Source organism: Peromyscus californicus, unplaced genomic scaffold (assembly GCF_007827085.1).
Source record: "Peromyscus californicus insignis strain IS unplaced genomic scaffold, ASM782708v3 Scaffold_3__1_contigs__length_106647218, whole genome shotgun sequence".
Taxonomy (NCBI): Eukaryota; Metazoa; Chordata; class Mammalia; order Rodentia; family Cricetidae; genus Peromyscus; species Peromyscus californicus.
In genome coordinates, this window is record NW_026294551.1 from 69,303,442 (window position 1) to 69,330,258 (window position 26,817).

The 26,817-nt window shown below is 45.4% G+C and overlaps 1 protein-coding gene across 8 annotated transcripts in view; it reads left to right on the forward strand.

The window, feature by feature from the left end:
* The window catches only part of LOC128122319 (solute carrier family 22 member 4), a 60,935-nt gene extending 40,732 nt beyond the window's left edge, over positions 1-20,203 (forward strand). For 6 of the 8 annotated variants that reach the window (XM_052757786.1, XM_052757788.1, XM_052757790.1 and 3 more), the window contains 6 exons: positions 4,305-4,443; positions 11,149-11,249; positions 12,474-12,688; positions 14,780-14,962; positions 17,075-17,210; positions 19,652-20,203. In XM_052757786.1, the coding sequence (XP_052613746.1) occupies positions 4,305-4,443; positions 11,149-11,249; positions 12,474-12,688; positions 14,780-14,962; positions 17,075-17,210; positions 19,652-19,727 (850 nt within the window). In that variant the 3' untranslated portion in view covers positions 19,728-20,203. The remainder of the gene's footprint in view (positions 1-4,304; positions 4,444-11,148; positions 11,250-12,473; positions 12,689-14,779; positions 14,963-17,074; positions 17,211-19,651) is intronic. The other 2 variants (XM_052757787.1, XM_052757789.1) reach the window with 1 other exon arrangement.
* Positions 20,204-26,817: the final 6,614 nt, after the last annotated feature.

A 26,817-nucleotide genomic window follows, 5' to 3' on the forward strand; every position in this document is an offset into this window, starting at 1 on the left:
CTGGGGATAGAACTGAAGACCTGTGCATGCTAGCAAGCACTCTTCCACAGAGCTACACACTAGTCCCAATTTTGTTTTAGACACGGGCCTGCTATGTTACATAAATTGGTCTTGAGCTCCTGGGCCCAAGTGGTCCTCCCACCTCAGCTTCTTGAGTAGCTAGCCTACAGGCACACAAACCACTATGCAATTTGATGTAAGAGGGTTGAACATGAGAGAATTTTGGCACCTGCCAGGGGTCCTGGGACCAATTCTATAGAGACCAAGGAACATGTAACTGTTCTTCATAATTAGCATCTAAGGTGTACATGATATATACATATGCTTTGTCCTGAAAAATGATAATTATTTTTTAGCAGAGTCTCCTGTATTCTAGGCTTGCCCTGGACTCCTCAGTTTGAGCCAAGGGTGGCCTATACTTCTTACCCTTCTGCTTCTGCCTCCCAAATGCTAGGATAACAGGTGTTAGCTACCACAAACGGTTTATGCAGTGCTGGAGATAAGAGCCCTGAACTTCATGCATGCTAGGCAAGCTCACCCTGAGTCATATTCCCAGCTCCCCAAATTAGTTGTGTTTGAACAGTCTTAGAGAAGGTATTATTTCTCCTATGGAGCCCCCCTCCCCTAATGGAAACATTTGTTTTAAGATGGAGATTGAACTTAGAGTCCTATGCATACTGGGCAAGTGGTATACCACCAAGCTGATGCCCTCAAATGCTTCCCCAACCCAGTTTTTAAACAGCACTTGTGGGAATAGCCAGGTTTGGAGATTCCTGACTAAGTCTTACCATGTAGGGATAACTGGAGGCTTTGGGAAGAGAACAGATTTTTGTTTGTTTGTTTTTGTTTTTTGAGACAGGGTTTCTTTGTGTAGGCATAGCTGTCCTGGAACTCGCTTTGTGACCAGGCTGGCCTCTGACTCAGAGATCCGCCTGGCTCTGCCTCCTGAGTGCTGGGATTAAAGGCCTGCACCTCCACCTGACAAGAACAGATTTTTTTTTAATGGTAATAAAGTACTAGCCACAGCCCCCTCTTCAAAATGTCCCTTCCTTACTTTCTCGTGTTTAAACAAGACAAAAGGAGACCGTTTGCTCTGATATTCACTTCCTCTCTCACCTCTCTCTAATTCATCTCGGTTTTATTGTGTTCTGTCAAAATCCAGTCTTCTAGAAATGACTCACTTTACTAACTGCTCAATTGCCACTGGCTTACATGACTAAGGTAATACAGGTTTCTTTGGTCACTTTGTGGAATTCACAGTTTGCTTCTCTTGGTGGCCCTGTGACACCTGCCTGGGAAATGGATGGAAGGACATCCATCATTCTGCAGCTGTCATGCAGCCACAGGAGTTGGCAAGTGTACCCTCAGCCTGAGATAAGGGGATGGCTCAGCTGGCCTCCTCTGCTGCAGGCCACAGGAATATATAAGAACTCAGCTGGTTATGGCAAAGTCACTACCTGAAGGGATCAAGGAATTCCTTCAGAGGAAGCCAAATTCCAAGGAGCTTTTGGTGTTATTTGGCTTGTTATATATCAGCTATCTTCTATTATGAAAATCATGTGTGCCTTCATAGTTTTCCCCATTGATTTTTCCCTAAGAAGGGCTAATAGTGTGTGGACTGATCATTCTCTGGACATACACATTCAAGGTATTTGGAGAACAGCCTCAGGAAAGGCTTCCTCTGGAATCAGATATCTCCCTTTGCCACTTTCAAGGACTAACAGTAACAACAGTCCACATGCTAGTCTCCTGATTTAAGGTAAATTCCATAAGGAGACACCGCCTAGGTCAGGTGGATGTTAAGTAATAGCTTTACACAATTTAGCTCGGACCCTCCTTTCTTACAGCCTTACTAACTTTATAGACCTCTAACTCCTTACCTAATCACTTCTAGGAATATTTAGATAACTTTCTGCACTGACAGCTATGCCCAGAACCCCAGGTCAAGCCTCCCTGTAATTATCATCATTGGCAGCATCCGGCCAGGTCCATCCCCAGATGGAAGAAAGTACCTTATCAGAGATACCTCTGTACTCTCTAAGAACAGGCTTAAGCATACAGACTACCTGTTTGAGAAGGCCTGGCGGATGTACCAATTAAGCTTAACTTCCTCCTTTCCCAAATCTTACCTCTAGTTCCAGATCTCCCTTTAACTATCACCAGAGGCATCTAGCTGTACACAGGTTGCCTAGCGACCAAGCACACCTTCCCCCACCCCACAGAAAAACAGCAGATAGCTTGGACAGATAGGAGCCACAGGAAAAAAGGCAGTTTGTGGGGCGTTTACCCACTACCCCCACAGTTCCCCAGAGTTTACTTGAGTGTGAGCAGCAGGAAATATTAGATAGAAGGATTCATTGCGGAGAATCTTGCAGAGATAAACAGATAGAAAATAAAGGATAGCTTCGAGAGGGCCTGGAACCTATTCCAACGGGCCCTGACTGTCTCTGCCCCAGGGTTTTTATAGAGACGCCAAGGGGTGGAGCAAAAGACCTCCTCCCCCAGCACAGCCAAGTGCAGACCATCTCAGACACCTGCACTCAGGCCCGTGGTCCTAATCATCCTCTATGTGGACCTGCTGGGTAAAGCCACGAGGAACCCGAGAACGGGATCCCACAGAAGTTTTATTTTCTCCCACTGACCTAGCAACTTACAGATTCTTAATATTTTCTACCAATCATGTTTAAGATTATAGTTGAACACTTAAGATCCCTCTTCTTAGATATTACCCGAATTTAGCCTTCAGTTAATTCATTAGTCACTTCCCTTTTGGGTTGCAAATGATAATTAACAATTACTGCCCCTCTATGTGATTATCACCCCTCCGTTTGATCCTGGAAACTTGGTGGTCACTGCCTGAGGAAAATTCTTACCTGCCTTTATGACCCCATAGAATTCAAGCCTGGTGACCTTGCTCAACCAGGGGATTGCTATTGCTTGGATTTATAACTGGATTCCTGGGAGACTTAAGAGAGACGTGGAAGACAGAGAGACAGAGAACGGAGAGGAATAAGGAAGATTCTGACCAGAGAGAACATGTGGATGAGATAGACGATGAAGAAGAGTCAGATGGGGAAGTACTAGCTGGGTAAGAACTAGATGAAAAGGACCTAGATGAGGCAGAATTAATATGAGAGAATTAAGATAGAACTTAGAGGGAGCAGTAGATAAATATAGAGAGAAATCGGGCAAGAAAGGAACTAGGCCCGAGAACAGAGCTGTGTAAATAGGATGTTATCCCAGAGAATTAAAGTGAATGGACTAAAGAGCTCAGTGTGCTGAGATTCTATTTCCCAAAAATAGTCCTCACCATTAGTAGTTCTCTCTCCTAAGCCCCTGGGATGTATAATATTAAGGCTGATCCCTCGAATATTATACAAGACTCCTCCAAGCTCTGCTTCCTTTTACGCCCAGACTGCTGTGGTTTTACAGCAGTAACATTTCAGAGTGAGGTGTGTATGAAGGTTCAGGTGGAATTAGTACTGGGAAAAAATAACCTTTTCTGGTTTGTTTTGCTTTGTTTCTTGTTTCACTGGAGTTTGAAAGATCAGTTAACTTTTTTAAATTTTATGCATATGGATGCTTTGTCTGCATGTGTGTCTGTGCACCATATGCTAGCAGTGCCTGAGACAGCCACAAGAGGGCTCAGATCCCCTGAAGTGGAGTTACAACAGTTGTTGGCAACCATGTGGGTACTAGGAATTGAAACCAGCTCTTCTGGAGGAGTAGCCAGTGCTCTTAATATATTAATCCTTGAAAGACAGCTTTTTAAGAGCTAGATAATATGCTGATTTATCTGGAAGTTTCCTCTGGAACCCAGGCTGAGGGTTAGTAAGGAAGGGCAGACCATGCTCCATACAACTCCTTGCCCAAAATGTTGCAGTCACAAAATAACTGACAAGGAATGAAGAGTTTACCATAGCACACGGTTTAGGGGTACAGTCCATCATCACTGCAGGGAAGCCATGGGAGCAAGAGCCTGAGGTTGCCAGTCACGCTGTGTCCACAGACAGGAAGCAGAGAGCACTGAGTGCTGGTGCTCAGCTCACTTTCTCCTTCTATTCAGTCCAGCCGTATCAGGGTGTGTCTTCCACCTGAATTAACTCAGTCTAGAAAGCTTGCCCAGAGGGTGATATAGATCCACTGAAATGCCATACTGTACCCTAGAAATAGCATCTACGTGTTGATTAAAACTACAGTATTTGCAACATAAAAATGATCTAGGACCATTTTGCTATGTGTATTTGCTAACATCAAATCTTGTGGTTATAAAAAGGTTAGGAAATCTTGCAAATTAATTCTAGGTTTATTCCTGAATCTCCCCGGTGGCTCATATCCCAGAGGAGATTTGAAGAGGCAGAACAGATCATCCAGAAAGCTGCAAAGATGAACAGCATCGTGGCACCAGCAGTGATATTCGATCCTCTGGAGGTGAGTGAGCAGGTGTGTGCAGATGCCTCCTTTTGAGATCGGCTCTGCAGCCTTTCTTTTAGGGAAATTTAATGTAACTCACCATTTGTTAAGTGCCCACAGTGCACCAGGCACTGCACTAGGTAGGCATCAGGGATGTAATCATGATTACATTATCAAATAAAATCCCTCTTGGGAGGTATGGTGCTGCACATCTGTTGTCCACCCTTCTCAGGAGGTGGAGGCCTGAGACTTAAGTCCAGGCACTTAGGGCCAGCTTGAGTAACATAGTAAAATGTCATCTCTCTTTGTGAAAAATATACCCAAAGGATTATTTATAAATTAAAAACAATGTTAGGCATTTGTGATGTTTTGTTTTGTTTTTGGCTTTTTTGGTTTTTCAAGACAGGGTTTCTCTGTGTGGTCCTGGCTGTCCTGGATCTCGCTCTGTAGCCCAGGCTGGCCTCTGAACTCACAGAGATCTGCCTGCCTCTACCTCCTGAGTGCTGGGATTAAAGGCGTGCGCCACCACTGCCTAGATTGTGATTTGTTGCTATTGTTGTTGTTTGTTTTTTTGTTTTGTTGTTTTAACTGTCTTTCAATTCATAAGCCCAGTTGTTGATTGGCAGTTTTATTTCATCAGTACGTAATTTGTGTGATTCTTTGTGAATTCTGGATATTAGCCCCTTGTCTGCACTGTAGCTGGCAAAGAATGTCTCCCATTCTATGAGGCATTTGCTCTGTGATCATTTCCTTTGTTGTGTGGAAACTTTTAATTGCATGTCATTCTATCTGCTGGTATTTGGGGATTTTCCTGCGCTGGGAAGGCTCTGTTCAGAAATGTCTTCCTTACCCCAATGTCTTGAAGAGTATTTTCTTCTAGAAGTTTAGCATTTCCAGTTTTAAATTAAGACCTTTTATCCATTTTGAGTTGATTTTGGACAGATGAGAGACAGGACTCTAATTTCATTCTTTGAGGTAACAATCCAGTTTGCCAGCATCATTGGTTGAATGGGCTGTCCTTTTGCAAGTTTCCAACTTGGTGTTGGCATTTGCACCTAATCATTGCGAAGTTACATGCTGATGATATTCATAACGTAGTTTTTGATTCTTTGGGAACTTCACATCATGCACCAGAGTTCCATTCATCTCCCAGTCCTTCCATGTCTGCCCTTCACCACTATATCCTTCTCCCAATAGAAGAAAAACAGATCCACATCACTCCTCCATCTTTCCCGCCTCTCTATCACATAATCCTTTATTGTAGTGGCATTGGGAGCTGTGATGTGTCACACAGTGTACCCTTTTGCTCAAATAGCTTTTCCTGCAAATGTTCATTGCAATGAGCTATTGGTCTGGTTCAAGACCTCTGGCTTCTTCTGGTACATCATCAGTACTGGACCCTCACTGACACTCCTCTTGGATGTCCTGTTATTGCCCTGAATCACGGAGATCCTACAGCTCTGGTTCTGCACGATCAGTTCCTTCACATGCTCCAGCAGCTCATGGATGGGGTAGATGTATGTGGAGGGGGAGCGGGGAACTCAAAGCCCTGGATGTGGGCCTGGGTGGTAGCTGAGTTGGTCAGTCTAGGCCTCCACAGGGATGCCCCCTCAAGGCAAGGGGGAGAGCTACCTCTCCCACACTCACCATAGGGGCCAGTTCTCCTGCTGAGGAGCAGGCCCAGTTCTCCTGTGCCCAGGTTACTGGGGGTAGCTCTCCCATGAGGGGTGGTGCCAGCTCTCCCACTGGGGTGACTGGTGAGGGTCGGGCCAGTTCTCGCAGAGCCATCAAGGAGCAGGGCTGGCTCAGCACAGCTCTCAGACCTCAACATGGCCCAGGTGGCAGACCAGACCTCAGGCATCTGAATGGCCATGGCCCTCAGTCACAGCTCAGGCCTGGACAACACCATGGCCTGGATGGCAGTGCAAGCCACCCAGGTCAGTATGGTCCCAGTGGCAGCACAGTCCTCGGATATCAACACGGCCTCAGTGGTGGCCCAGACCACAGACATCCATATGGTCCTTGGTGGTAACACTCATCATGGGCATCAACACAGAATCCAGCTGCAGTTGGACCACAGACCCAGACATGGTCCTCAGCTGCAGCCCGGGCCAGAGGTCACCATGGCCTCAGGTGGCAGCACAGGCCCCTCTGGTCAGTATGGCCTCAGCAGCAGCATTGTCCTTGGGTATTAACATGGTCTCAAATGGTGGCCCACACTATAGGCTTCCACTCACCCTGGCCTTCAGTGGTAACACCAGCTACAGACGTCAACACCGGCCATGGTGACAGCAAGGGCATGGACCAGACATGTCACTCAGTGGCAGCCTGGACATCACATGGCCTCAGGTGGCCACACAGGCCTCTCACACCAGCCTTTTCTTCACTGCCTTCCCATCTTCAGTTTCCCCTCTCTTCACAGCACATGGACCATTCTGTAAGATGAATCAATAAAAAACCCGGAGCCAGATATTGGGATGAAAACTGAAAGATCAGAGAAATAGAATGAGCCACAGCCAACCTCACCTTGCCAACTCCTCAGCCGGTCTTGTTTCCATGAATCCTCAGACTGAAAGCCTCTGAGTTCTTACCCAAATGAATCTCAGCTGAACTGCTGCTAAAAAGCCTCTAGTTCCTGGTCCTCACACCTTATATACCTTTCTGCTTCCTGTCATCACTTCCTGGGATTAAAGGCGAGTGTGCTTCCCAAACAAAGGCATGAGATCTCAAGTCCTGAGATTAAAGGTGTGTGCCACCACACCTGGCTTTGTTCCCAGTGTGGCCTTGAACTCACAGAGATCCAGAGGGATCTCTACCTCCCAAGTGATAGGATTAAAGGTATGTGCCACCATTGTCTAGCCTCTATGTCTAATCTAGTGGATGGCTCTGTCCTCTGATCCCCAGATAAGTTTATTAGGGTACCCAATATATTGGGGTGCACAAACAATACATCACCACACCATTCTGCTTATCTTTCTCTCCGATTTCTCCACCATTTGCTCAAGGTAGTGACACTCACTGCATGGCACCCAAGGCAGGCCTCTTATATTGATGACTTTTAAAATACTTGCCATACCTAGAAAAAGTGCATCTGAGGGCTGGTCAACCCTCGGTTCCCACTGTATCCTGGATTACACTTAAAGCCTGAGAGTGGAGCAGTACACGTCTTCAGCTGGTGTGTCTGGCATGCCCAAGGCCTCACATACCCGAGAGCACAGGCTCCAGGCTCCACTCCTGAAGGCAGGTGGCCATGAGGAAAAGCTGATATATCAGGGGGTTTACTTACACTGTGATAGTGAGGACTTTGGGGGTATCATATTGTGCTGGCTCTCGAGACAAGAAAACTAAGACACAGCCCCCACACTAAAAGGATCAGAGAATGTACTGAAGGAGGCAAAGAACTGATGCAAAGGGAAATGATGACAGAGGAGAGATGCTAAGAACCCCAAGGAACAGACAGACACTACTTGCTAGCATACACAGGAAGACAGCAGGGGAGCCAAGGCCTGAAGAGGCAGGTTCACACTGGGAGGACAGTGAGACTGACACAGGTGAGTAGAGAGGTTAGGGTACTGCTGGCCAGGATGAGGGAGAGAGCCCTCAAGACACCTGAGGAAGACTCTGCATCAGTGGTTGGCATGCCGTGTGGTAGGGCTTGTACGACTGGCTCGACCAGCAAGCAGGACTCTGTGGGAAATGGTGGACATGTCAGTGATACACCCCCAGGATTTCAACCATCCCTGGCTATCAGGACCCTTTCCAGAAGCAGCTACCTAGGTCACAGCTGGAATCTTCATTCCAGTGGCCATGAACCCAAGCTCTCAGAGGGCTGCCTGGACAAAGCATCTTTAATCCTTTGCTGTCTGAATTCAAAAGTTCATCCCAGTCCTAGTAAACTTAACTGGATACAAGAAGGACATTGGTCATAAATAATGCTTCTGTCTTTCAAGGCTATGTGTATATTCGTATTTATCAGATAGAAAGCTTCATTCCTATATTCAAGAAATGTAGTGTGACACTATGGTCATGAAGATAATATCCACACAGAGGGAAGCATCATAAAATTGACATGAGCGAAAAAGAACAAAGTCCAGAAACATAAACCCCTGATGGGACCTTTTTTCTGCCTGTTGCAATGTGCATCTCTCTTGAACTGGACACACCCACTAAGGGAAATGGAGCCCTTGATTTTCTAGCCCGGCCATCTCCCCTGCTCACCACCCACTTGGACCCTGTGTAGGAGGATCTGCATCAGCCAATGCAGCCTATTCAGAATGCCAGTGAAGAGACTACGGGGTACAAGGAAGTCTGTCTGACTCAGGTGATGTGCATGTTAGTCACTGCTAGAAGGTCTAGCTATGAGCTCACTTTTCAGAAAAGGAGATGGAAGCACAGAGAAATGACTTACCAGAAATCATACTGCTACTGAGCTATGATTTTCCTGCGTTTCTCCGGGATCAAGTGCATGCTTTAATGAATGGCAATTTTCAATTTATGTCAGGGGCTCTGATGTTAACTTGGACAGGAAGCCATATAGAGTCACATCATCTTGAAGAGTAACCTTAATCGTCCCTGGCACTGGAAGAAGTCCCTTCAACCTTCTCATGTACCTTATCCAGAGACATTTGGGTGGCTCTCCCCAAACCAGGGACAGTCACTGGATCCAAGTATATACTTGTCCTGATGTTTCTGCACCTTGTTGCTAATCATAGTCACCTATGAAGCTTTAAGTAAACAGGCTCCCAGGTCTCCAGTCCCAATGTAAGATTCAGAGGAAGCTCACCTGAGGGGACCTGGCCATCTGCATTTCAACAGAGGCCCTATGGAAGTGGGATGTGTTGATTCAACCTGGCCCTTAGGTCCTGTGTTGTATGTGGAATCCCTAAAGCCCTGCATGGAGGGAGCCTTCCAATTCCCATTTTCATGAAAAGGGGGTAATCATCATAACTGAGAGCTATGCAAATGCATGTCTAATTACCTGGAAGGCTGACACTTAAGGACAACCTGCTACAAAGGGCCATCTTACTTCCTCACAACTGAAATGCTTCCTCAGTCTCTAACAGCACACATGCCATATGGTCACAAGACTCCTACCTTACCCCCAGGAGATCCCCTGCCTCACAGCCATACATCTTTTTCAGCCTCAACTCTAGTCAGCTTGGCTATCTAAATTCATAGCTCATGGTAAATGGGTACCAGTGAATGAGAAGTGAGGAAATGAAGACTGGCATTGGGAATGAGAGAATTGCCATTAACCGCAGATGGATAGCCTCCTTCTTCAACGGGGAAGTGATAACAATAATAGTTAAGATGTAGTGGGCATTTATGATGCTGGGTTTTAGATATTATTTGATTTCTTCAACCCCCAATTACATCTTACAAGAGAAGTAAACTGAGGCTCTGAGAAGATAAACAGTTTGCCCAGGGCCTTAGCTACCCTGAGTCTGGTCTGTTTTAAGACACAGTCTCATGTAGCTCAGGCTAGCCCTGAACTCCCTATGTAGCCAAGGCTGGTCTTGAACTCCCAGTCCTGACTCATCTGGGCTCACAGGCAGGTGCCACCAAGCCTGACTCCAGAATCTCCTCTGATGTTAGCAGACAAGGACTGGGAATATAGCTTTGGGGGGGGGGTGCTTGCCTAGCGTGCACAAGGCCCGTTACACACACACACACACACACACACACACACACACACACACACACACACACACACTGCCCTCTAAGCATTGTGGAGCTTCATGGCTCTGTCAACTCAATAGGCTTTACAGATCCCATCCCAGTGTGGTAAAGACTATTCACATGTTTAAGTTAAGTGGAGGAAAAGCAGGTCAGCACTTATCAATGAGCCTGGTGTCATTTACTTTGAAGGCTTCTATCTAAAACGGGCTACATTAAAGATTTTAAAGCATTAGAAACTCAGGAAACAATATGGAAGACAGGGTGGAAGGAGCAAGAGCCAGATGAGGAGGAGAAGTTATGTAAAATGCTAGCTTCTGGACATGACACAGCCATTGCACTAAGGAACCCACAGCAGCTGAGGTTACCTTCAACATCCCAGCATGGGACTGGGAGATCCCATCAACCCTTGCTCCTAGCTGAGGAGCTATTGGTAGGTAATGGCTGCTGGCGGGGAAGACGGAGTCATTTTCTTCATGGGTGTAACCAGATGTGAAAGGAGGAGACACTGGGAAGAAGAAAGATTCCAGAGGGAGCAGGAGGGCGGGGCGGGGGAAATACGATCAAAATCCATTAGAGGCATGCATGAAATTATCCAAGTCTGAATTTAGAATTATGTTTTAAATAAAGAGTTAGAATGAGTACCATATTTGGAGATGTCCTTGCTGCCCTCCATTTCTGGATCTGAAGGCATATCAGAGGTTCTATAAGAGCTGTGTGAATGGGCTAGGATGTAGTTCAGTGGGTAGAGAGCTCACCTAGAACACACAAAGCTTCAGTCCCCAGCATCAAACCTGGCATGGTAACACACACCAGTAATCTCAGCACTGTGGAGGTGGAGGAAGGAAGATCCGAAGTTCAAGACCATGGTCATCTGCGTAGTGAGTTAAAAGCCAGCCTGGAATACATGAGACCCTGTCCTAAAATAATAGTAACAGTAAAAATGATAATGATAATAATTTTAAATTAAATTAATAAAAATGAGGTGTATGCCCAAGTTTTTCTCATAGGTACTTCCTGCCTACCTCTTTGTCTTATGGTTTATTTATGTTACTTTAGCTACAGGAGCTAAATTCCTTGAAGCAGCCAAAAGCCTTCATTCTGGACCTGTTCAAGACTCGGAACATTGCTACAATAACAGTGATGTCTGTGATGCTGTGGTAAGCAATGAGTACTCTGGGAATACAGGTGTGTGACAACCAAATATGCAACTGATTTTCTTTAGTTTGAAGGAATGTGATAAAACCTAGGCTTCCCCTGCAGCAAAATGAAAATTGTGAAATTCTAAGGTCTTTAGACATGTCACACTGATTGATTGGACCGAATACTGTAACAGCTATAGGTAACAACAAGTCTGCAGTATGGGAACTCCACCATGGAAAGTGATGGGCTTGAGGCTGCAGATGCCCCTGGGGACCAAAGCAGAAGTGTTAAGTCTCCACCTGCTTTCTGGACCTGAGCAGTGAAGTCAGCGTAACCTGCCTCTCCAGTAGCACACTAACACGTGACTTTAAGGCACAGAAGTAATGACCTGACTTTATTAACTAGATTTAGTAACAAATCTTCAAAGAAATAAGGAAGGAAAAATAATAACAACCTATCTGCCCCAGAGATAGCAACACACACACACACACACACACACACACACACACACACACACACACACACACACACGCGCGCGACACGCGCGCGCAGGTAAGTACCAGAACTGGCAGGCTCTCTATTTTAGAACCATGCTGTTTCGAAATTAGAAAAAATGTCATTATGAAATATCCTGGACCATGGCCTCTGTGAGCTCTGTGAGCGGCCTTCATTCTTAGCTCTCTGCACACATCACTCACGCAATGGATCCAGCGGATGGCACCAGGGAGCCAATAATCCCCAAGACCTAGCCCCATCCAAGCTGCTCTTACACCACAAGTGAGCGTCACTGAATACCTGCACAGTAAAGTTCACTGTTTCATGTTGCTTCGGATTAGTCCTATGTCCCCACCTGCTCTAATAGATAGAGACCCAAACATGCTCCTGGAAGTCTTCTTTAGAGATGTGTGCTCTCCAGTCATGCTCAGATGTCCTAACAGGAGCATCTGCACTGTTGACTAGTGGTTTATTCAGAATGGCACTGTTCTACAACACTTTCTGCAGACACAGAAATATTTGGGATCTGTGTTGTCCATCATAGTAGTCACCAGACTCATGTGACTACTAGGCACATAAAGTGTCATTTCAACTGAGAAATTTATAATCTCACTTTAGTCTATTTCCATTCAAATAGTCCCACATGACTAGCACTTGCTTAGAGGACACAGGACCAACTCATGACCATCACAAAAGTTTAGAGAGCCATGGGCCATATTTTTGTGATTATATCATTTGTCTTTCAGGATGCTAACCTCAGTGGGTTACTTTGCTCTGTCTCTCAATGTTCCTAATTTACATGGAGATATCTACCTGAACTGCTTCCTCTCTGGCCTGATTGAAGTTCCAGCTTATTTCACAGCCTGGCTGCTGCTGAGAACCCTGCCTCGGAGATACATTATAGCTGGGGTGCTGTTCTGGGGAGGAGGTGTGCTTCTCTTGGTCCAAGTGGTACCTGAAGGTAAGAAGTTAGCCCAGTCTAACAGCATACCAGAAACCTGGATACATTAATGGTCTAGAGTATCAGTACTGGTGACTAGCCTCTCAGGAGTCACCACTCCCCCATATCACAGCTTTGATATCACCAAATGTTCATCAATCGGATAGGCAGGTGACAGCTGACTGTGATATTTTCTATGTTCCCAACAACTGTCCCAGTAGGGCGTGGTGGCCCACCCCTAAAATCTCAGCACTCGGGAGGTAAAGGCAGGAGGACCAGTTCAAAGCCAGCCTCAGTTACAAAGCTAATTTGAGGCCAGCTCAGGCTGCATGAGACACTTCCAAAGTTTTTCCCATAGGTATTTCCTGCCTACCTCAAACAAATACAAACAAAAACATCCAGATAGTGCAAGGAGAATGGTTCAGTGTGTAAAAGCGTTTTCTGCCAAGCCTAAGACCTGACTTCCTTCCATCTTTAGAACTCTCATGGCAGAAGGAGAGAACTGACTCCAGCATCGCTTCCTCTCATTACATACATGTCCTGACACACACTTGCCCATAGAAATAACTAATAAATGTGGGGGTGCTGCAGTAAGACTAAACAATAACAAAAATAACACAGGTATAGCTGGAGATTTCTCCAGTGCCGCCAGGGGCCCCGCAGCCACTCAGACCCAAATAAACATACAGATGCTTATATTAATTAAAACTGTTTGGACTAATGGCTAAGGCTTCTTGCTAACTAGATCTTATACTTAAATTAAGCCATAATTTTTATTTATGTTTAGCTACGTGGCTTGGTACCTTTTTTTAGTTCTGTCTTTACATTTTGTTTTCTCTATGTCTGGCTGGCGACTCTTGACTCAGCCTTTTTGTTCTCAGCCTTTTCCTCTCTCTTTGTCCCACCTATACTTCCTGTCTGGCTACTGGCCAATCAGCACTTTATTTATTAACCAATCAAAGCAACACATTCATAGCATACAGAGCGATACCCACAGCACAGAGGGGGATAGATTTCCTTTTTCTAGTGTGTCTAACTTTCTACTTTTGTTAAAAAAAAAAAAAAAACAGGCTGATATATTATTGATACATTGTAATATGCAAAGAACAATGTTTCTTTTTGTCATTAAGTTTTTAACCCCTACAGTACTAAGGTTTAAACCCAGTGTCTTACACAGCCATGAACTCTACCATGGAGCCATATCCCCAGCCCTTTGTTTATTTTTATATAGAGCCAAGACCTTGAACTCATTACACAGCCTAGGCTAGCCTAGAATTTGTGGTCCTCCTGCTTCAGCCAGTGAAGTTTTAGTAGTTGGGATTATTAGCATGCACCAGGAGCTGGGAGGATAGCTCAGTGGTTAAAGTGCATGAGGATCTGAGTTTAGATCCCAGAACCCACATAAATGCTGGGCAGGCATGATGGTTCACCTGTAACTCTAGCCTTGCATGACTATGCACATACAAAATCATGTAAACAGCACATATATGTGCACACCACATGGAAAAAGAATTTTTTTAAGCATGCACCACTGAGCCCTACTAGACCTAGATTTCATTTTTTTTTTTTTTTTTTTTTTTTTTTTTTTTTTTTTTTTTTTTTTTGGTTTTTCGAGACAGGGTTTCTCTGTGTAGCTTTGCGCCTTTCCTGGAACTCACTTGGTAGCCCAGGCTGGCCTCGAACTCACAGAGATCCGCCTGGCTCTGCCTCCCAAGTGCTGGGATTAAAGGCGTGCGCCACCAACGCCCGGCTTAGACCTAGATTTCTTAATAATTAAAAACAGAAAAGGAAGGACTGTCCCCTCTCTTTAAAGATTAAGCTTAACTGTATTAACATCTAACAATTCACCATGAAACCGGTGTAGCAAATGAGACAAGTGGACAGAGGTCACAGTATGCATTAATAATCCAAAATAAGGGTAGCTCCAAGTCCAAGGCCACCCATCCATCGCCTTCCATCTTCAACCACCTGGTGATTAGGATATTTGAAGACAGTCTTGTCTAGCAGTACTTTATGAGGGGACCACCACATTGCAGCAAAAAAGGACAATAAAGTAACTGAATTCAGTATCGAGTCTAGAAACACCCTGTCTGAAATAAAGCTCTTTTCCAGATTATAACTTGGTGTCCATCGGCCTGGTGATGCTAGGGAAATTTGGGGTCACCTCTGCCTTCTCCATGCTGTATGTCTTCACTGCAGAGCTCTACCCAACCCTGGTCAGGAACATGGCTGTGGGCATCACCTCCATGGCCTCTCGGGTGGGCAGCATCATCGCTCCCTATTTTGTTTACCTGGGTGAGATGCATCTTGTTCTATCTTTAAATAAGTGGGTTTTTTAAAATCTATGTGTATGTTGCATGTGGGTGTTATGTGCATTGTGTGTATGAACAAGGACCTTCTTTGGCCAGTCCCCTTACAGGAGAAGTTGGTTTGGGTCCTGTGCTGGTCACACTATAGCTGAATCACTTCTCCATACTCTGACTGCTCAGTTTTACAGCTCCGTTGCAGGCACATCTTATCTTAAAGCCCTCGAAGTTTCTTTTCATGACTCTCAGTGACCCCTTGGATGTAGTAGTAAGGATCCTCCTGCTATGACTCTGTTAGATCCCACCCCCAGTCTCTTGATTTAACAAATATTGTATTTTATGTGTACGACTGTTTAACCTGAATATAAGCACTTTTGTACCTGGTGTCCAGGGTGGTCAGAAGAGAGTGTCTGACCTCCTGGAATTGGAGTTATGGAAGGAGCCACCATATGGGTGCTGTGAGTGAAACTTGGACCCTCTTCAAGAGCAACAAGTGGTCTTAACCACTGAACCATCTCTCCAGGCCTGAATTCATGTATGGATAACCTCCTCAGTGTGAGCAGGAAGCAGACAAAGGGATGGAAAGAGCAGAGGTTCTAACCAGTGGACACAAGTTAGGATTCTTTGTTCTTGGTGGAACCAGCTTCAGGAGGGCTGGGAGAGCATCAGCAGACAGACACACAGTGTAAGAATGACTGGTACTCAGAGGGTGCTGTGGAGTCCTCCACAGTGGTTCAGTGGCTAGGCTCAAATTTTCTTTGTGGTGTGTATGAGTTCTTTATAGTATAGAGAAGTTAGCCTTCTGTATACATTTTATATATGTTTTATAAATATTTTCCTAGGTAATCACTTACAGTTTATATTTTTCTTTGGGATTTTTTTGTTTTTGTTTTTTCAAGAAAGGGTTTCTCTGTATAGCTTTTGAGCCTGTCCTAAGACTCACTCTATAGACCAGGCTGGCCTTGAACTCACAGTGATATGCCTGCCTCTGCCTCTTGAATGCTTGGATTAAAAGCATATGCCACCACCGCCCTGCCCAAGACATAAATTTTTAGTTCCTGTCTAATCAAATATAGCAGTCTTAAATAATATTAAAAGGGACTTTAGTGGGATGTTGTTCAGTGTTCTCAGCCTGGTCTTCATTAGGAACTGACTGATATAAACAGACTTCCTTATTTTTCTTGCTCACATGTTGGTTATCTACTGGATCCAACACACACACCAGAGATGACTTCTCAGAAAAGCACACTCTAAATCCATACAGAGAAAGAAACACATTTTCCTAACTTTAACACACCCTGCACAGCTGCCCTGAGCACAGCTGCCCTGAGCATACTGTGACAGCATACTGTATCGGGTGATGCCACTTCTCACTATACTTCTCAACTCCACTTAAATGATCCAGTGCTGAGCCACTGGCTGGTAAGAAGCAGGGTCCTGAAAGAGCCTTAAGCATAAGAAGCTATTCCTGTTAGCAATACAAGGCCACAGAAAAGCCTCAAGAGCAGTGTTTACCTTATTGGCCAAAAAAATACTACATGCATGGGTGTGTTGTTTTTCCATTCTGTGTGCAAAGGAGCAGCAAGATGGCATCTCTTGTCCTCCTGTCTCAGTAGCTCCATAAAGAGAAGTGGAATAGGGCTGGCATGGGACTCAGTCAGTACAATCCTTGCCTATTAAGCAAGCACAGAGTCCTGAGTTTGCCCCCCAGCACTCAATCCATGGATGGAGTCACAGAGGTGAGGGCAAGAGAATCACATGTTCAAAATCATCCTCTGCTACACAGCTCAGTCCTCTCACCACCCATCTCACCTTACCTCCACCTAAGGAAGCTTTGATAGTGAAGACATCTATCCAAGGAACATCTGTCATGCACGGTTGGACAATCTTAGAACCTAAGAGTATGCTAATGTACAACCAAGGGGTAAATAATTGTAGGAATGCAGGCCATGGCATCCCACTGGAACAACCTCTGGTATTTTGCTGACTTTCCTTCTTCTGAAAACGTTTAGCTTAAATCTGCTCTCACAGCCTGTCTGCACCTTAACAAAATGACTCCCAGGAGCAAGCCTGCATCTAGTTGATGTTCTGTGCTTTACAGGTGCCTATAACAGACTCCTGCCCTACATTCTCATGGGCAGTCTGACTGTCCTGATTGGAATCGTCACCCTTTTTTTCCCTGAAAGTTTTGGAGGGACTCTACCAGAAACCTTAGAGCAGATGCAGAAAGTAAGAGGGTAAGTGGCAAAAGGATTGGGAGGATAAACATGGGGGAATATCTACCATGCTCTGACAAAGAGGAGCATGAGCAGAGATTGGTGGAGGGCACTCAAGACTATTGTTGAGCAGGCTAATTAGAGTGGCATGGCAATACTGTAGGGACAGAAACCAGTGGAGCAGGACAGAGTTCGGGACTAAGACCAAGAAAATAAGAGAATTCAGAATATGACTTCACACAAACAAACAAACCACATATCAACTTAAAATCCATTAGGAAGAGCAGGGCACACACCTGTAGTCCAAGCTTCAAGGGAGGGTAAGGTTAAGTAAGGGTCACATGAGTACATGAGTTCGAGACCAGCCTGATTCTAATAATGAAGCCCCTCAATGTCCTTTCATCCATAAATACATCATGCATACATATGTAAATAAATTAGATATTTTTAATGAATGAAAATTGAGTCCTCCCAAATGCACCAAGATAAGCTCTAGAAAAAAAACATATTTAGGACTAAAAATCCAAAATCATGAATCTACAAGAACAGAACAATTTGTGTAAATGTGAACTGAGCAGAGAGCGAGAGACAAGATCAAGAGTTAAAGGTCATCCTACATAGTGAGACCCTGGCCCCAAGGCAACCAACCAATAAACAAAAACCAGTAACAAAATCAAAGTCGGTGAGCAAGGGAAAAATATGTGAGGCACAAATGTAGACAGAGGCTGAAATCCCAAGTCCTGCAGTCTGTGAGGAAAAGGTTATCCGCAGCAAAGGACAGGAATCAACGGCTCAGAGAAGGTAAGATTTAAGTATGCAGCACACATGAAAAACAAGCCCCTCATCATATGTATAAAGAAATAGAGAGCCAATGAGGTGTGGCAGAGGGTGAGGGTGCTTACCGCCAAGACTGATTGCCTGTGCTCCGATCCTTGAACCCAGAGTGGAAGGAGAGAATTGATTTCCCTAAGTTATCTCTGTAGTAGATGCTGTTCTGTCGCTGTGATAGACTACCATGATCAAGAACGGCTTATGCAGAAAGGGTTTATTTTGGCTTACACTTCATTAGCATCTATGTAAAAACCAGGCATTACTTCTGAAACCCCAGTACCAGAAAAGCAGTGGCAGGGCTGACCCTGAGACTTGCTGGCCAGCCAATCTGGTCAAATCATTGAGCTTCAGGTTCAGAGGGAGACATTGCCTCAAAAACTAAGGTGAAGTGAAAACACCCAACATGCATCTACATACACATTGGTGTACCCACACACACATACAGGAACACAAATCAGGGTGTTCCTACAATCTGCCTCAGTTCTGACACTGCAGTCAGCATCAGACCCCACACCTTTCTCAAACTACTGGTGCCAGCCACAGGTCACTCTCACTAATGTCTCATTTGGCTACAAAACCCTGGGGTCCCACAGCTCCAATCTTTGTGTTCAGTCATTTATTAGAAAGGCTCACGGAGCTTAGAGAAACACTTCCCTTGCCGTCACTGTCTTAGGAAGAATACAGACAGGTGTGTGCTGGAAGACCTTGAGTGTGGGGCTCCTGCTCTTGTGGGTTGGGGTGCACTACTATCCTGACAGCAGAGGTGGTCAGTGATTCAGAAGCTCCCCAAAACCCACTGTTTGCAGATTCTCCATCCTGTGGGCTTAACTGGTCATTAATCCTATACCCACCCTGCTCTTATCTGCAGAGGCTGAGAGAACAAAGCCAAAAAGATCTGCGCTCTTAAGTCAAAGCTTCTTCCTTCAGGCAGATGGCCCCCATGCTGGGCTAGCTAAGAGCCCCTCAAAGAACCAAAACAATCTATCACCCAGATCACTCAGGAAACCACAAGAGACTTAGGAGCTCTGTGCCAGGAAAAAGAGGCAAAGACTAAACATCCCAAATAACACAGCTTGACAGGTGTAAAGCTCAGTGGCTTGGTGGAGAAATTGAGATTCTGAATTGTAATGGGCTGGCTTCAAATTCCCAACTTATGACATAAAGTTGAGGAAATTATGTTTTCTCAACCCTCGGTCTTACCACTTACTACATGGGAATATTTCACACAGGTACCTGGGGGTTCTGTGAGATAAGTTTTAGCCATGGCTGGCCATAATAAGGCTAAGTCTGAATGTGTAGATACTGGTCTGTTACAAATTTGCGCAGGTACCTGGGTTTGATAATTCATGTAATCATTCTAACTCCTCAGTGTAATTCTTCAGTATTACCATGGGCTTTCTGCTATGCTCTATCCTTTCTTGGGGAAAACGGAAGACCTTAGATTCCAGGCTTTGTGTTTAATCAAGAAAGTATCTCCAAATCATAAATCATGAGGTCTGCACCTGCCAGCTTCTTTAAAGAGTTCTCATGTTTTTCATTGGTCAAATGGGGAAATGTTTTCTGGTGTCAGTCTGGTGTTTTAAGAAGAGTCCTAACTGTTTCATTTTCTTCAGCCATTATTTTATTTTCAGGTTCCGATGTGGGAAAAAATCAACAGCCTCAATGGACAGAGAAGAAAACCCCAAGGTTCTAATCACTGCATTCTAATAAGGTTCCTCGGCACCTGCCAAACTGGAAAATAGATGTGTAAGATGAGCTTGGTGTGATGGAACACATCTGTGATCCTAGCACTGTAGGGGGGAGCCAGGAGAATCAGGAATTCAAGGTCAGCCTTGGCTATATCAGGAGTACAAGACCAGCCTGGACTACAAGCAATCCTGTCTTAAGAAAACAAAATTAAAGCCTTTCCTGCTGAAAGGGACTAACAGAAACAATGAACATTAAGCTGGACTTGTGGAGAAATACATGTTGTCTCCTAAACTCTCAGCCACTCTTCCAGATAATCTTCTTGTTTTTTAAGAACAAACATTTCTAAACTGTCTTGACCACTAACTAGTCAAAGAAAGAGGTTTGTAAGATTTTTCTTGAAAATGTGTTAGTCAAGGATTGGCAAAATCCATATTAAGATTAACACACATTTCCAAAATGCTATCCAAATAAAATTGACTGTATTATCACAACTATTAGATGGTAACAGTGCATGAGCATGTGCGCAGACGTGTGTGTGTGTGTGTGTGTGTGTGTGTGTGTGTGTGTGTGTGTGTGTGTGTGTGTGTGTAAAGGTAGAGATGATCCAGCACATTCAAAATGAGAGTAGTTTTTGAATTGAACTCACATGGGGCTGTAGGCAAATGATTATTTGGACTGCAGGTCCTGAGTCTTTGGTGTGTAATTGCCACCCTGTGCTAAAGAGTCTGAGAGTTACATCAACAGATGTCTAGTTCACCCCCTGATGGTCTGCAGACTCTGCTCAACACTGTGTCTTCATGCTGTGTCACCCAATCATAACACCGACGCAAAGAAGTCTTTCCAGATCTGAGAAGATGGCTCAGTTAGCAAAGTGATGACGGAGCAGAATATGACGCCCAAACCTAAGAAGGCTGATACAGCCTTTATAAAATAAAACCATGACGAGTTTTTTTAAGGGAAAACTAGCATGCATAGGCCCTGGGTTAAATCCCCAGAACCAAACTCCCCCACCCAAAAAAAACCCCACAGGAGAAAGCAACAAAAAACATTGAAAAGCATTCTCATAAAATAGGAACATCACTGGGCAGTGGTGGCACAGCCGTGCGGTGGTGGCACACGGCTTTCATCCCAGCACTCGGGAGACAGAGCCAGGCGGATCTCTCTGAGTTCAAGGCCAGCGTGGTCTAGACAGTGAGTTCCTAGACAGCTAGAACTGTTACACAGAGAAACCCTGTCAAGAAAAATTTAAAAAAAGAAAAAAACATTGGAGTATTCCCTCCTTAAAAATAAAAATTTTAAAAATTTAAAAAACCTAAAGGAGCAAGCGCTACAGTGAAGATTCAAACGAAGTAGAATTGATGTGGTGGCACAAACCTTTAATCCCAGCACCCGGGAGGCAGAGCCAGTCGGATCTCTGTGAGTTTGAGGCCAGCCTGGGCTACAAAGTGAGTTCCAGGAAAGGCGCAAAGCTACACAGAGAAACCGTGTCTCAAAAAACCAAAAAGAAGGAGGAGGAGGAGGAGGAGGAGGAGGAGGAGGAGGAGGAGGAGGAGGAGGAGGAAGAGGAGGAGGAGGAGGAGGAGGAAGAGGAGGAGGAGGAGGAAGAGGAAGAGGAGGAGGAGGAGGAGGAGGAGAAAGAAAAAGTCTCGTCAATACCCAGTACCAGAAAAAATAAAATAGGAACATCTTGTAATGTTCAAATTATTAGTAACAACCCAAAATTTTTTAAAGGCCTTAAAATAATACCATCCAAAACGGTAGGCACTAACAAGAAGTAGCTGCTAAGTATTTAAATGTGCACGTCACTAGATTCAACTGAAATGTCCTGTAAAACACACACTGAAGGCCTGAAACTTAGTGTGAGAAATAGGGATTAATGATTTTTTAATAAAAATCAAATGCATTACAATACTTTGCATGCCAATTTTATGATGAAATGATAACATTCCAGATATACGGGGTTAAATATATTATTACAATTTATTTCATAGTTTTTAAAGAATAGTTTTTCTTACAGTGGTGGGATCAAACTCAGGGCCTGGCACATGGCAGACAAGCACTCTCCCACTGAGCCACACCCCAGCTCTAAAAGCTTTTTTCTTTTTGGTTTTTCAAGACAGGGTTTCTCTGTGCAGCTTTGCGCCTTTCCTGGATCTCGCTCCATAGACCAGGCTGGCCTCGAACTTACAAAGATCCACCTGCCTCTGCCTCCCAAGTGCTGGGATCAAAGGCATGTGCCACCACCACCCGGCTCTCTAAAAGCTTTTAATATGCAGCACTGCCAGGTAGAACCCACGACACCAGCTTACAACTCAATTTCACATATCCCTGCAGGGACATAATTATAATTAAAATTCTTCTGCTGTGGGATGTTCTGTATGGCAAATGTGTTGCTGATTAGTCAATAAATAAAACACTGATTGGCCATTGGCTAGGCAGGAAGTGTAGGCGGGACAAGAAGGAGAATAAAGCTGGGAAGTGGAAGGCTGAGTCAGAGAGACACTGCCAGCCGCCATGATGACAAACAGCATGTGACGATGCCGGTAAGCCACAAGCCACATGGCAAGGTATAGATTAATAGAAATGGATTAATTTAAGCTGTAAGAACAGTTAGCAAGAAGCCTGCCACAGCCATACAGTTTGTAACCAATATAAGTCTCTGTGTTTACTTGGTCAGGTCTGAGCGGCTGTGGGACTGGCAGGTGATAGAAATTTGTCCTGACTGTGGGCCAGGCAGGAAAACTCAAGCTACAAATGGCGCCCAACGTGGGGCAAGAGTTTCCACCTAAAAACTGAGAAAAAAGATTCTAAAACGAAGCTAAAAACAGCTTCCTAATTGTCTCTCTCAAATGAGCGGCAGCTGCCAGTTTGAGCTACTTGTGGGATTCTGGTGTACGCACTCAACCTGCAGTTTGGCGGGAATGAGGCCTCTGCAAGTGGCACATTAAGCTGCATGGTGGATTTAGCCTTTGCTAGTACAAAACAAAAAAAAAAAAAAAAGAGGTTTCTGGACTACACGCTGCTTGGATAAAGGCATAGACCCAAGATAGCTCCCAGAGCTGGTGGAATGCGTACCACTGCCACGTTGGGAAGCTGAGGTGGGCGGAGCCAGCAGCCACAGCTGCTGCAGTTTAATGCAATAGATTCACAATAAGACAGAGTCAGATGTAATAGTTTACAACGTGTGTAAAATATACGTAGGCTTGAAAGAGACAAAAAAGGTGATATATACAGTTATATAAACAAATACATAGTTTTAAAAAATAAAGTCCTTAAAGAGACAGTAAATTAATATAAAAAATAAGCCACGTAAAGATGAATATTACACAGAAAATCTGGATTGTGTTGTCTTTGGGATTTTTAACTGCAGAAAAACATTTGATCGTAAAAGATGTTGAGTTAAATCAATATGTATATTTTAAAGGTACCTTGACTTCAAAATTTGGATATAAGGATATGTTGTTTTGGAAAGGAGACTCTGCTTTTGTTCCCACAGAAAGTCAGAGGCTATGGATTTGTTCCAGATTAAGATACATCAGGTTTGACCAGCCAAAACCCCCTGAAAGGTCTCCGATGACACCATGGCCCAGATGATCCAACATCCAGAATGGTTTCAAGGCAACTGGCTCAGACGACACAGCCTCACGGACTACTCCATGATCCTAAAATTTTCTTTGTGTCCCCATAAGATACAGCGCCCCCCTCCAGCAGGAAGTAGTAAGAGAAGCTACGCCCAAATTCCCAAATTATATGTAATTTTACTTTGTTAAGGTTAAAACCTTCCTTTTTGAAAAAAAAAGGGGGAAGTGCTGTGGGATGTTCTGTATGGCAAATGTGTTGCTGATTAGTCAATAAATAAAACACTGATTGGCCATTGGCTAGGCAGGAAGTGTAGGCGGGACAAGGAGGAGAATAAAGCTGGGAAGTGGAAGGCTGAGTCAGAGAGACACTGCCAGCCGCCATGATGACAAACAGAATGTGAAGATGCCGGTAAGCCACGAGCCACGTGGCAAGGTATAGATTAATAGAAATGGATTAATTTAAGCTGTAAGAACAGTTAGCAAGAAGTCTGCCACAGCCATACAGTTTGTAACCAATATAAGTCTCTGTGTTACTTGTTCAGGTCTGAGAGGCTGTGGGCCAGGCAGGAAAACTCAAGCTACATTCTTCCTTCTTTATCTAAAGTTTCAGTTTAACCAGGTATACTTCTCATTTACTGAATCTGGAAATTCTATTCATATGGTTAATTTTAATTGTGATGGTCAATGCTGTCAGCCTTAAGGCATCTAGAATCATCTTAGAGAGAGGCCTCTAGGCATCTCTGTGAGGGAGTTCCTAGACTGGGTTAGCTGAAACGGGAAGACTAACCTTAACAGTGGGCAGTATCAGTTCCATGGCCTGGGGTCCAGGACTAAATGAAAAGGAGCAGGCAAGCTGAGCACCAGTAGTTATCACTCCTGGCTTCCTGGCTGAGGACAGATGACAAGCAGCCTCATCCTCCTGCTACCAAGCCTTCCCAGAGTGACTGACTACCCCAACCAGGAGTCCAAACAAACCGTTCTCCCTTAAGATGTTCTTGTCTCTGCAACAAGAAAATTACTAATACAACAGCTACCAAAACAATTTTAATTATTATGTACACTGCTGTGCACACCTGATGTCCCTGCTACTTGAAGTAATGAGACAGGTAGTCATTTGGGGTCAAAATTGCAGAAAAGGCCAGGGCAAGGTATCAGGATCCATTTCAAAAAATAAATATAAATAAAATTATACATGTAACTTCTTCATTTGAGAATACTACTTTAGAATCACACACTTGCTATTTTTATACTTCATCTTTTTTAATTTTATGATATATTATTTGCACAAAATAATGGGTTTCATTGTGAGGTTGTGTGTTTGTTCTGAGACTGGGTTTCATTGTGTATCCCTGGCTAGCCTGGAACTATGTAGAGCAGGCTGGTCTCAAATTCACAGAGATCCACCTGCCTCTTTCTTCCTAGCAATGGGATTAAAGACCTCTGCCACCAAGCCTGGCAGACTTTTTTCTTTGTTTGATATTTTTACTGAAGGGCCCCAGCATACTTGCTTAGCCTAACGCCATTTTTGAGCAAGGCCTGAAAAGTAACTAGAGGTCAGAAAAACAACTTGTACCCTGGATGAGAGCCAAGTCAGCAGGCGTGTCGAGCTCGGGGAAAAACCACGAGCTGTCCTGAGTTTGAACCTGGCCTCATACGAATCGTCCAATCACAACCCTGTAAACTATGCTTCCTGCTTCTGTACCCGCCCTTCCGCTGCCCAACCCTATAAAAACCCTCCACTCCAGCCCGTGGGCGCGCCAGTCTCTTCAGCCTCTGGAGGGACTGTATCGCCCCGGGTACCCGTGTTCCTGAATAAAGCCTCTTGCTGTTTGCATCTGACTTGTGGTCTCGGTGTGATCTCTGGGCGAGGGTCTCTCCAGAGGGAAGACTCCAGACGGGGGTCTTTCATTTGGGGGCTCGTCCGGGATCGGAGACCCCCGCCTCGGGACCACCGACCCACTGTCAGGAGGTAAGCTGGCCGGCCACTGTCTGTCTGTATTGTCTCAGTCTGTTTACTTGTCTTTCGTTTTCGTCAGACGTCCTAAGTCAGGTCTGAGTCGGTGGGGGCTGAAGGAGCTGACGAGCTCGGACTTCGCCCACCGAAACCCTGGAAGACGTTCCACGGGTATCTGAAGTCCCCTCTGGGGCACGGAAAGTCCCCTCTGGGGCACGGGAAGTCCCCTCTGGGGCACGGAAAGTCCCCTCTGGGGCACGGGAAGTCCCCTCTGGGGCACGGGATGTCCCCTCTGGGGCACGGTTTTTCGGGGCCACCCACGCATCAGAAGAATACATGGTACTGGCAGGGGACGGAGAATTCAAACACTCCGCGTCCCCATCTGAGTTTTTGCTTTCGGTTTTACGCCGGAGCCGCGCAGCGCAAAATTCTGTGGTCTGTCTTGTCTGTTTGTTTCTCGTTGTGTGTTTAACCCTTCTTTATTTGGAGACCATCATGGGACAGGCTGTCGCCACCCCACTGAGCCTAACCACGGACCACTGGTCCGATGTTAAGGCTCGAGGAAACAATGAAGGTGTCATTGTCAGGAAGAAGAAATGGATCACCTTCTGCGAGGCCGAATGGGTCATGATGAATGTCGGCTGGCCGCGAGAGGGATCTTTTAACCTCTCTCTTATTTCGCAGGTGGAGGGTAAGGTTTTTGCCCCTAGCCCTTATGGGCATCCCGACCAGGTCCCATATATCGCCATCTGGAGATCACTGGTCGAGAACCCATTTCCATGGGTTAAGCCTTTCCTTCCCCAGCCCCCTCCAGTCTCTGGGCCTTCTGCGCCCCCCAACCCGGACTCCTCCCTTTACCCCGTGCTCCCTCACAAGGAGACTCCTAAGCCTCCAGTCCTTCCCCCAGACCCCAATACCCCCCTTATAGATCTCCTGACGGAGGACCCACCACCATATCGAGCCGGACCACCTGGAGAGCCGGCCGAAGCGGCCCCAGCCGCCGCCCCGGTGGCGGCGTCCCCGGCCGTGCCCGTGGCAGATCCGGAAGTCACCTCGACTCGCAGGACCCACGGGGCTGGAGAAGAGGACGCAGCCCCGTCCCCCATTGCCGGCCGCCTCCGCGGCCGCCGGGATGACCCCCCTAATGAGTCCAGGGCCTTCACGCTCAGAGAGGGGCCGAATCGCCAGTTGCAGTACTGGCCCTTTTCAGCCTCAGACCTCTATAATTGGAAACAACATAATCCCCCTTTCTCTAGGGATCCTGTTGCCTTGACCGGCCTAATTGAGTCCATCCTAGTGACTCACAGGCCGACTTGGGACGACTGTCAGCAGCTCCTGCAGACCCTCTTAACAGTAGAGGAGAAGCAGAGAGTTTTCCTGGAGGCCCGGAAGCAGGTTCCGGGCGATGATGGGAGGCCAACCCAACTCCCAAACAACTCCCTTGACCCGCCCAGACTGGGACTTCAATACACCTGAAGGTAGGGAGCATCTACGTCTCTATTGCCAGTTGCTCTTAGCGGGTCTCCGAGCGGCCGCCAGAAGGCCTACCAATTTGGCTCAGGTAAGGAATGTG